Source organism: Pygoscelis adeliae, unplaced genomic scaffold (genome assembly GCF_000699105.1).
Source record: "Pygoscelis adeliae isolate BGI_AS28 unplaced genomic scaffold, ASM69910v1 Scaffold75, whole genome shotgun sequence".
Lineage (NCBI taxonomy): Eukaryota > Metazoa > Chordata > Aves > Sphenisciformes > Spheniscidae > Pygoscelis > Pygoscelis adeliae.
Window position 1 is genome coordinate 5,349,474 of NW_008824772.1, and position 12,072 is coordinate 5,361,545.

The window sequence follows — 12,072 nt, forward strand, 5'->3', positions numbered from 1 at the left end:
ACATCCAGCCAGCAGCCATCACTTTGAGATAAACCAAAGCGCTCTGGGGACACCACAAGCTCTGCAAGGACCCCTTGCTAACCTGAGGCGTCCCCAGGCTGCAAGTGCAGGGACAGCAGGGGTTTCCAGCCGACGGCTGTGTTCTTCTTCTGCCCCCCAGCTGCATACATGCATCTTGGGAGAGGCAGCAGATAGGGAAACGGCCATCAGTGAACCCTATCTATATACCCAAGAAAGGAGACAGAGGGAAAGTGAGCACCCACGAGTCCAAAAAGCAAAAAAAACCCAAAAACCCAAGCCCTAAGAAAACTCCTCTGTAAACACGGGCCCTGCTGTGTGCTCAAGGATTGTCTACTAGAAGGTATCAGCTCATGGTCAGTTAATGTGCAAAGGGATGATCTCCAAGGCTGATGGAGATCAGCCAAACATCTCTGGGCAACTCCTCGGCGCAGCCAGCATCCCAGGCGTGTCGCCCAAACCCGGGTGCACCCCCGGAGCAGGCCCTGCTGCATCCCAGTTACATGGATCCGTGCCCTTCCCTGGGACGCTGCGCTGCCAGGCGATGCAGCCGACTGGTGCTGGCTGCTCCATCACTACCCCTGCACTATGGACCCGGGACACACCTCCTCACAGCCCAGTTAAAGAGGGGGACTTCTCTCCCTGATGGGGAGTTTTATGGAAGGGGAGAACACCCCAAACACAGAGTACCTGAGTAACGTGAAGGGGTCCCACTTGGTCCTTTGCACACACGTCCTCGTGACAGATCCCTGCAGAAAAGCACTGCTGTTAGCACCATCTTCCTCACCTGGAAGGAGGGAAACTGAGGCACAGGAGCTGGGTGAACAGAAAGCCTGTATCAGAGCAGAGAATGAGGCTGGGCCCCAAGGCCACCGGCAGCATGCTGCTGTCTGCTCCTGCCGTTGCATCTATTATGGCGCAGAGATCAGCTCCGCATGAGGGGATGCGGAATGGGGACAACAATGTGCCTCGGGGTGACTGTTTAAATGGCAGCCGTTGCAAACGAACAGCTACAGGAAAGCAAAGGGCTGTCCTGGGGTGCTCACATCTTGCCAGGGGCTTCCAGTCTTGCTGGCTTTGGTATAAAGTCCACCTTGGCCTGCCAGGGAGCTGAGGACCTGCTGTGCCACAGGGGTTTGGTGGGAGCATTGAACCCCACTGATAAAAATCACTCATCAAGGGATGCCAGGGGTAAGAGCCCAGCTCTGGCTGAGCTCAAAGATCTGCAGATCCAGTCCCAGGACTTTAGCCACTTCATGAGTGCCGAAAAGGTCCTGATCCAGACCCTGGCCTGAGGCACGCGGTGCCAGAGCCAGCAAGGGAGAGCAGCAAGAAGGGGAAGAGCAGGAAATCAGAAATCACTGCTCAGAAAAAAGCAGGGAAGGCCATAGCCAAGGCCAGACCTGAGTCATCATCCCACCGCTACCAGGGTTTTGCATCCCTCCTCTGCTTCTTAATCATCTGTTATTTGAGGGCGAGTTTTGTTTTATTAGGGGAAAAAAAAATAGGCTTTTTATCTGGGTGATTTGCTCTGAGGTGTGTCAGAGACAGGGGAGGAATCCAAGTTAATTATTACCGTCAATGCAGCAGCTGGGAAGTGGATGCACTGAGGAGGTCACAAGGCTGGAGATGAGGGATGGATTTGCAGCACAAGGCAAGGCGCAGCCTGTGAGCAGGACTGGCTCCAGGGTATGCTGGGAGCCAGGGCTGGAGCTGGTGGTGGAGGAGGCACTTCCCAGCGACAAAGGCAGTGGTCCTTGCCAGCAAGGAGCAACTCAACGCCGGCAGGAGGTCGAAGCAACCTGCACCAAGGGCCAGCAAGGAAAAGGCAGAGCCATGCTTCACGAGTGGAGCCAGCACATACCCACGGAGCCCATCCGCCCCTGCAGCGAGGGGATGGAGCTGGGGCGGTGCAGCACAGCTCACCCTCGTCCACGTTGATGAGGCTGCTCTTTGCAGTCACCCCCAAAAGGCGCTCACTCACCAGCCCCACGGAAGACGTCACCAGTGCGGTTATCGGCAGAGAAGGAAGGGTGTGGGCCAGCCAAGGAGTCGTGAGTCGCACGGCGTTCCTCAGGCAGCCTTTGGGCAAACACGGCAGCTGGGCACAAACCTCCTTCCTCCCCAGGTCCTGTTTACAGATCCGCTTGGCCCAGCCTGGGTGTTATTACTGCTAAGTGCACAGATAACGCCATTAATAAGCACACTGCTGATAGCAGAGGGGCAAACATCACTCCTAATGTTTAGCAGCTTTCTCTCAACCTCTGAGTAAAGGCAGCTTCTCCAGGGCAGAGCAGGGCAGTGATTTATGTGATCGATCCAGTTCAACTCATCCTCTCCCTTCCTACCCCTAACTGCAGGTTTGCTTACTTAATGACTTGGTTAAACTTGTGTCAATACATTCAAGTTAAACAGCTGCTCTTCTTCTACATAAAGGTGAAATTAGGAGGATTAACCAGTCTCCCAGGGCTTTGCAACTCCTTTGGGTTCAACCTCAGCTCCAAAGCCAGGAGAGGGCAAGTCAGGCTAGGAAGGATGCCTCATCTTTGCAGCTCAGATGCACAGTGCCATTGGCAAAACCACTAGGGCACAGCAGGCCCCAGCATTTTATTTCAGGCCCATCTTTAAATGAAGAACCTCCAGTTTCACTCAAACTTATTTACCCCAGGATACATTCAGACTCCTGGCGTCCATTTCCCAGTTCTGCAGTCACCCCAATTTAGGACCACGTACACTGAAAGACAGCCAGTTTTTTAATGTCTTGGACGTAAATCATTGGCTTTGTTCAACAAAGAGGCCACCAAATAGCTCTTGGGAGATCCCAGTTCCCTGCTAAGCTCTAGAATGGGGTCTGGAGAAGAGCCAGGAACCCAAAGGAGAGCCCGAATGCACTCAGGGGATCCCAGGGCAACAACGCAACGAGGAAGGACACGGTCCTCTGAGCAGGCTGGAGATGCTGATGCTTTCGGGGAAGAACAAATTCTGTTCGGAGCAGAACAAATCTAGCCATGGGTAGTCATGAAAACCTGCCCAGATCAGAGCACCCGGGCTCCACTACAGCAGTGCAAGGTTTTGGTCAGACATTAAACATGTCCATTTTGCTGGCAGACGTTAAACGCAACGGCTGCACCGGCGCACACTGGGTGTTCTTGCCCGGGAGCAATGGGCCCTTTTCACTCTTGTTTCCCGTCCCTTTCATCACATCCCCACACATGATAACCTGTGCTCTCTCACCCACTCCTACCCCATATCAGCTTCTTGGGAAGTGTTTCATGGCTCTGAACTCCCAACTCACGTGTTTGCCAGCTGCAGGAACCGCAGAGCTTGGTGGTTCATCCTGGGACATACAGACAACTCCTCTCCTTCCATGGAGAGGTCCATCCTCTCCTGATGGACCCTCTGGGCTCACGAGCTCAGTCAGGAAAAAAAAAGCCAGCCACAAAACCAGGGGGATCAGCTCACCACAGAGTCCCAAGACAGAAATCAGTTTGCCCTGCAACAGGAAAGGGAACAGGGACAGCACAGCTTGGACCTAGAGCATCCCTGACCCCGCACGGCTGAGCCTGTGGGGTTTGCACACGAGGGTCTGGCTCTGAAGTCAGCATTAACAGGTTGTAGCTATCACCCCCCCCAAAGAAGCAACTTCTCTGCCAGAAGCGCATCAAATAGGCGTAGTCCCTGCACCTAGGCTAGACTGAGGGGTTTGCCTTTTGGGTCAGTTTGGGTATCTGTGCCCTGGATAAAGGCACAAAGTAACGACGTGCTTGAGGAAAAAAAAAAAAATCTTAGGATCTACCTAAAAACAAGGGAGTAGGGAACTCAAGTGGATTTTAGCCAAAGCAGTGTGGCTAAGCACTCCCAGCATAAGCCTGTGCCAGGAGATTAGCTCTATACTCGCCTGAGCCATGGCACAAATTAGTCACCGCAGCTTGTGGTTTTACCAGTTGGCACATCCTGTGCCGAGGCCGTTGACATGGGGCAACCCAGCAGGTGTATAAAGGAGCTGATTCCCATTGGCTGCCCTTGGCAGAGCCGGGAGCTTCTCACTGACTAATTAAGGTAATGACAATAATAGACCCAAAGTAAACAAGGTGGAAAAAAAAAATTTAAAAAAATCAATTGGCTGGGAGCAGAGGCCGCATTCAGTGGGGAGCAGTGCTGACGGCTTCTGCCTGCACCTTGGTCCGTTGGAAAGACTCACATGCATCCTGGTGGCACTCCAGTGAGTGGTTTTAAACATCGGCTGTAACGGAGGCTGCGCCGGCAGCTGCTCCCACTCGGCAGGCAGCAGGAGGCTGCAGGGAGGTAAGGGCTGGGGCTGCGCTGCTCTCAGCAGCGCACAGCTACGGGGTCAAGGGATTGGGTCCACGGCAGCAACTGCTGTGTGCAGCCTTGTCTGGGCACTTGGGTACCTCCTGATGCAGCCTGGATGCATTTCCATCTGATCCTTCTGATTTTATGGCTTCTGCCCTCCCTCCCCTGACCCCGAAGCAGAGGAGTTATGGCCCTAGGAGAGGGGAGGGCATTTGCTCCTGCGCTACTAAGTTGGGAGAGTTTTGGAGCCAAATGGGGAAGAGTTTAGGATCAGTCTCCACTAACAGAAGTGCACTGAATCCCCAGAGACCACAGAGAGACAGAGCACCTCAGTGCACGTGCACAGTGGGAGGGAAGCACCGAAATTTCAACCCCTTCTCAGACAACTTCTCCCCCAAAGCCCCAAGACAGCTACATATAATTCTCCCCACCCTCGATCCCATCTCAGGGGTCTGCTTTCACTCCAGCCACCCCCCACAGCAGCCAGAGTCTCTCCCTGGAGTGAAAGCACCTTTCCATACACCAAATCTGTGGAGAGGCTGATCTTGCCTGATTGCTGTACATAAGCAAGGAGATTTCTCTCTCATGGGCAAGACAGTCCTACCGAGATTTTTCCAAAAGCTGGATAGAAAAGCTCCCAGGCTCTGGATATCTATCTGGGCCAATCCCTCAAACTCCTTTGTGTCAGTGTACTCAAGGCTCTGTGCTTTTTCCTCTGTGCTACAAGTAGAGAAAGAAAGAAAACCAGGTATTAACTTTGTCCCAATTTCAGCCCGCCTGGGTGGGAGGTTGGATCTTTTCCCAGCAGTTTAGATCAAAACTTACAGACCCTCTTTTTATTCTCTCCAGCTCTGCCACAACTGGTGCAACCATACGAGGAGCACAGTGTAACTCTCACAGCCCAAAAACACAAGGAAGAGGTTGGACTCATCAAAGAAAATCAAACAGCTCTGAATTTTAGAGCAGGTCTGAGCTTGCTCTGTATTTCCACCTATTCCTTACGGCAACAAAGGGAAAGGAGGAAACCTGAATCCAGGGCCGTACGCAGAGGAGGTGTGAAAGGTGAGGGTGTGAACTGCTTGGACACCTCTGGTCCCAACAGCTCCAAGTACTGGTGGGGCAGGGCAGAGACATCAAATACCTGTTTTAATGCAGGTGGCTCTGGACAGCTTTTGGCAGAAGGGCCTTTTCCCAGGGCCCTGCAATGACTCTGTCCACCAGGAAATTTTTAATGCCTAACCTGGGCTAGGCACCATTCTCTTTTCCCCCTCATCCAGCTTCTGGAGAGGGAAGGGGAAGCTGCAAAGCAAGGAAGGGAGGTCACCACACAACCTCTCATCTCACCATGTCCCCCGCCATCCTTCTTACTGTAAACCTCCCCTTTGTTCAACACAGCAGGTGACTCCCAAGCAGATGAGCCATGTCGGACAACAAAGTCTCAAGGCAAAAGCCCTGCCATCACTGCAAGAGCCGGTCAGCCTCAGCCCCATCAGACACCTCCACGATCCACTATGAGAAGTTCTGGCTGTACCGTCACTGCTCTTCAGTGCAGCAGAGGGACAGGCAAGCTCAGAAAGCTGGGCAGCTCTTCTCAGGGCTGCTGGCCATGAATGTGGTGTTTCTGGGCAGCGCCTTCATCAGCAGCATGATTTTCAACCACGTGGCCATCACCCTGGCAGACGTCTGGATCCTGCTCTCCATCCTCAAGGTCTTGTGCCTGTGCTGGATCATCTACTACCTGCTGGGCACCAGTCGGCAGCCGCACGCAGTGCTCTACCGGGATTCCCACGCTGGGCCGATCTGGATTCGGGGTAAGTTCTGCTTTTATTTATCATCTCATGCCTTTCCCCTTCTTCCCAGTGCTTGATAGAGAAGATAAAGAAATTCTTCCACCACTACTAAAAGAGCTAGAAGCCACAGGAGATGTAGCTAAGGCACTGGGAATCTCCCAGTACCCTGCCAGCTTGTGGTGCAAGGCTGGGGGAAGACAGGGGCATAGTGGATGCCACAGAGAGGAACCAGAGCAGCCAGGGAAGTCCTGAACTTGGCTTTCCTTCAGCCTCCAGTCCAACCTCACTCCGTGGTCCCTTCACAAAGCACAACCCAGGCATCTCCCACCCACAGCCCAGAAACTGAGCACAGTGGGAGAGACATAGGAAAGGTTTTAGGCATGGCCACTTTGCAAAGTGGGAGGAGAACCACCACGTTTATCCTCCAAGGGCGTCAGCGGCCCCATGCCACTCTCGTCCTTGTTTAACATCACAGCAGTCCTGTTTCTAGGGGAAGATTCCTGGCCAGTGAGTCACATCCCAGTGACACCCAGGCTTTCCTGGGAGATTTACCATCAGTAGTTGCCCCACTTTGTGAAATGACACTTCTCCAAGCAGCCCTGCCTCTGGTCTGTTATGGAATTTCTAATTGGCACATGGTCTTGTTAACTAAGCATGGAGAATTAAAGGGAAGAAAGCTGCAAGGTACCCGAGTACCTAAAGCTGCAGAGAGGTGTCAAAGACGAAAGGGAGAAACAATTAAAGGGTCCTAACTTCTGCAGACTGGTGCTGCCAAAAGCCTCAGCAGACCTGCGTTCATCTCAGGTTTTCTCCGCAAGGCAGAAACCATCACCTGCCATTAGCTTACCTCTGTCACTCCAGATTGCACAGAAAAGGCTAAAAATCCTGTTCCCACCTTGTATCCAAGCACAAGAAAATACCTTGCATTGTCTCAACACCTTAAACCAGCCGAAGCATGCAACCAGGTTCAGGAATCAGGATCCCCTCTGTCCCCTTCTCTCAAAATCATGAGACTTCCAAACAGGAAGGCCCCCAGCTCCACTCAAACCCAAGAAGCACAAGGTCTCCAGTCCCCACCCAGGCTCAGATGCTCCACAGACATGTCTTTGTTTATTTACTGGTGCTTTTGCTCTTTGCCCAGGGTCAGTGCTGCTGTTCGGCAGTTTCAGCATCCTCCTGAACATGTTTCAGATCGGCTACAGCGTGATTCTCATCCACTGCAAATCCATGGTGGAAATTGTGTTCCCCAGCATTGAAATCCTTTTTATTTGCACCCAGGTACTGCATTTTCCCCTTCTGGAAGCTCGCTTGTTCTCTCTGTCCCATTCCTGGGAGCCCAAGGGGTGGGGGGAAGTGGGTGCACATGAGGCATTCTCATGAGCATTACCGGCATTAAAGTATCACCCACCATTTCAAATACCACCCACCCACACTCCTCAAGTGCCAGACTGAGAGACAAAGTAGTAAGATTTAGAAAGAAATCACTCTAGCAATACCTGACATACCGTAGGATGCAGAGGAGTTTGTTCTGAAGCCTCAAAGTAGGGAGAGAGAAGAAATTTCAGATTTCCCTAGAGATGTCTTTGCACCAGTCTGAGCCTCAGCCTCTCTATTTGCTAAGGCATCCCCCCCCCAACAAAATCCTTTGCTCACAAAAGTATCTCACACCATTTGCAAACTTGCTACTCTGATACTAACCCTCTTCTTTCCAGACCCAAAGCCACATTTGAAAGTAAACTAGCTCCCATCTCAGCAGCAAATACCCACATACATACAAGACAGAGAAAAGCAGATCTCCTAGATCTGCGTTAGGTGCAGGCACACGCACGCAGCAGTCACCTAAGGACACCAGCACATGCCTCAACACCGAGATGCAGGTACACACATGCCCCTGCACCGCTCGCACAGAGGCAGGTTTGCTCCCAGTCAGACACGTGCCTTCTTGCCTGCCTGCCCCTTTCCACCGCGTGTGTGGCAGGCTGCCAGCTTCACCCTGCTCACATCATTACTGTTATCGATTTGCAGGCTTTTTTTCTGTGGCATCACTCTAAGGACTGCATTCAAGTCCAGCACAACTTCACCAGGTACAAAGAAGGGGAAAAAACTGCTCGCTACTCCTCTAAAGAAACTCTTCCTTCCTGTCTGCTTATGACCTCCCTTATTCCTGCTAGAACTGTCTTCATCTGATCTTACACAGGCTCTCTGTATTCTGCACTACACAAAAGCCAAGCTATGGCTTGACCAGGGCTCACCAGCTCCCTTCGGTTTTCACTTGTGCCTTCGACTGCTGCAAAGCTTGTTGCTTCCTCCTAACCCCAAATACCTTCCCACTACATGGCTCAGGGATCAGTTCATTGACTGGAGGATGAGGTGGGGTGGCCTCCCCATTCCTGTCACCGGCAGATGGGGAGGATGTCTCAGCCTTCCCTCCCTCTCAGTCACACAAACCTTGGCCGGTTTCACCAGCAGGCCTGGCATTGCCTGCCCTGGTCCTTTGCAAATGGCCAAACAGGAACATGCTCAGCCATATTTGTGTGTGCAAAGTCACACGCCAATGCCCCTGTGCAGAAGAGGCACAAATGCACTGCGTTTGCACACATCCGTGCGTGGGTGAGCAAGAAGCAAAGGGCAGCACCCCGCGGCAGGTGGATACACAGCCAGGTCGCAAACAATCCCCACAGGCAACATACTGTAGAAGCGCCTTTCTCTTCTCCCAGGTGTGGGCTGATGCTGACCATAGCCACTAACCTCCTCCTCTGGCTCTTGGCCGTGACCAACGACACCATTCACATGGAGATTGAGTCTCAGCTGCGTGAGGTGGAGCAGCGATTTGCAGGCAAGGCTCCTTTTTCACATCCCTATTTGCGTTAGGCTGACATAGATGACTCCTAGGGAGACAACAGTTCTTGATCTCACCGATTCAGATATCACAACCAGTTCCCCCAAATGCTGTGACTTCCCTATTACTGGAGGTTGTCTCGAGGAGGTGGGCTGCACGGGGAGGACATCTTCACATGGAGGGGGAGGACCCAATATGAAACGCTGGAGCTGAGGACTAGGAAAGGAAAAGCCCACCATAAATTAATATTTTTGCTCACATTTACCTGTCAACTGCAAGCAAAAGATTGCCAGACTAGAAGAGAGTCACATAATTGCTGTGCTTTACTTTCTGAGGATATGGGGGAAAAAAAAAAGGGGGGGAAACATATTCCAAGGGCAGAGATAGAGGAGGCTTCGCTGTGAAGGAAGGGGAGTCTCTCTCATCCAGCACCTGTGGCGTTGGCCAGAAGGAGCACTATGTATTTGGGAAAGACATTGGATAAACCCTGTTATTCTGAATCCTCACAGCCTTGAGGACCAAGTGGTGATCCCTTAACTTCCTACTGATCGATGTTTCTGAGATACATAGAGACAGATGTTGAGCCTGCGCATCAGAAACTCCCAAAGATAGCCATGAAAGCCAGGCCATCTCCCTCTTAATTGTTGCCTTCCTCCTCTCATGTTCCAGGCAATGAGACTACCTCATGCACATGCCCAAACACAACCATCTGCAAAGTCTTCCAGAAGGGCTACATCCTGCTCTACCCCTTCAACACTGAGTACTGCCTCGTCTGCTGCTCCGTGCTGTACGTCATATGGAAGAACGTGGGGAGACGCATCAGCCACCACCATGTCCCTCACATCAAGCCCAAGTTCAAGCTCCAGGGGGTGGTCTTTGGGCCACTGCTGGGCACTACTGCCGTAATCATCGGGATCTGCATCTTCATGATGTACCAGATCCAGGCCACCGGCTCAGCCCCCAACCACCAGGTCTTTGTAATGTACTATTCCTACTACATTGTGCTCCTGCCCCTGATGAGCGTGGGCGCAGTGATTGGGACAATCATCCACGCCTTGGAAAAAAGGGAGCTGGACACGCTGAAGAACCCAACCCGCAGCCTGGATGTGATCCTGTTGATGGGGGCAGCCCTTGGCCAAATCGGCATGTCCTACTTCTCCATTGTTGCCATTGTGGCCACTGACCCCAGGGACCTGTTGAACAGTCTCATCCTGTCCTATTCTGTCCTCCTCATCTTTCAGAACATCACCCAAAATGTCTTCATCATTGATGGGCTTCACCGGCAGCCCTTTGTAGCAGCAGCTGAGGCCAGACACACAGGCCACGCTGGGCAGCATGCGGTGGCTTCAGAGCTACCCGCTGAAGAGGAAACCACAACAAGCAGCAAACAGGAGCACACACAGATCTCTCCTGGCAAAGAGGAAGAAATGAAAGAAGAGCAGAATCATGAAGCCTACAACCAGAGACGAGTGAGCATGCTGGAGCTGGGACAGGAGATCCGGAAAGCTTCACTGTCCTATCTCCACAGCTACTCCCACCTGAGTTGGAAGAGAAGAGCATTAAGAGAGATCTCGTTCTTCTTGGTTTTGTGCAACATCATAGTAAGTATTGCTCTCTCTGCTACATCACAGCTTGGCTGAGCCATGATGACCTGTGATAGACATGCTCTTCTTGTCTTTCTCTTGGGCCACTATTCCAGACAAGAAACCTTTGCCCACCAAGTTTCAACCTACCGGTGAGGCAAGTCAAGAGTGTTTTTTCTGTTAATACCCCACTCTCATAATTATAAGGTCTCTCTTTTAACCTAAAAGTCAAATATGGCTAGGTTTCCTGGGTGCAGGAAAGAGAAAGCTAATAAATCCTTACGTGCCAAAATTTTAGCCTCTGAAAAACTTAAACTCATTAAGGCTGTTTCATGAGATAGGTGGAGAAACATGGGGCACCAGCAGTGAGTCTTTGTAAACATGAGTCTCCAGGACTGAGACTCACCCAATAAAGTAGACTGTGCTCTGGGATCTTGAATCAACACAGATCTTCACTGCAGCCTTAATCCAGTGAAAACAAATTGGCCAAGGAACCAGTGAAACTCTGTGGAAAGATGAAGCTGGCTAGGGCAGAATGAGGCCATCATTAGGTTTCCAGGAATCCGACAGGATTTGACTTATAGCAAGGAGTCAGCAGCATAACTAGGGGATTTTCCTTCTCTTCCCTGGCAGGGAGACTCCTCTGATACTCTTGAAATACTCCTACGACAGCTTGAGCCAGTGCTGAGATTAGAGCGCAGGCAGCAGACAGTTTGTCATCCTCTGACTCCTGCTCTTTTTTCCTTACACCTCTTTAGCTGTGGGTCATGCCCACATTTGGGGCTCACCCTGTCTTCGAGAATGGACTGGAAAAGTCATTTTACGGTTACTCCACCTGGTTTGCGATCGTGAACTTTGGCCTTCCACTGGGTGTGTTCTACCGAATGCACTCCGTCGGGGGACTGCTGGAGGTCTACATCACAGCCTGAACCAAGCTGACCCCCCACCCCAGAGGCTGGGGTGCAACAATGATGCTGAACAAAGATGCAGTAAGCAGCGGATATGCACATGGAAGCTTTTAAGCTTTTTCCCTCCAGCTTCTGCTTTGACTTCTCCTTGCACAACATCTCCGTGAGTTTCAGAAGAAAAAGGAAGTTGTTTTATATTATCATTTTTTGTCCACAGAGAATAGACTCAAAGCCCATAAACAAACTGTCTTACTGCTCTAAGGAAGCATGCCTGCTGGTACTTTCCAGTAGTCTGCCAGTGGATGCTGTATGGTAGCTCCTATGGAAATCTTCCAGATAAAAGAATGCAAGAGCAGCCTTCAACAAAAGCAGTAAAGATTGACCAACACTCCACAGAACTTCAAAAATCCACCATCAAGGACCACCAGCCCCACCACTGCTCACCAACTCGCCATCCTGCAGCACAGAAGAGGCCTATCAGTCCCAGCCACACTAGAAGCACATACAGTCATTCAGAAATGAACCAAACGTACACTTTTTATGTCTAATTTTCAAAAAGAAGCTGGTAGCTGCTTTAATGGTCATAACAGGGAGTATTTCTGTTTGTTCCTGGTGTGAGT

General features: G+C 51.4%; 1 protein-coding gene across 1 annotated transcript; it reads left to right on the forward strand.

The window, feature by feature from the left end:
• Positions 1-5,752: 5,752 nt before the first annotated feature.
• On the forward strand, positions 5,753-11,473 carry OTOP3 (otopetrin 3). Its single transcript, XM_009323752.1, has 6 exons — positions 5,753-6,143; positions 7,264-7,400; positions 8,148-8,206; positions 8,840-8,958; positions 9,631-10,562; positions 11,303-11,473. Exons 1-6 carry the CDS (start codon positions 5,753-5,755, stop codon positions 11,471-11,473), a joined length of 1,809 nt encoding a protein of 602 aa, XP_009322027.1.
• Positions 11,474-12,072: the final 599 nt, after the last annotated feature.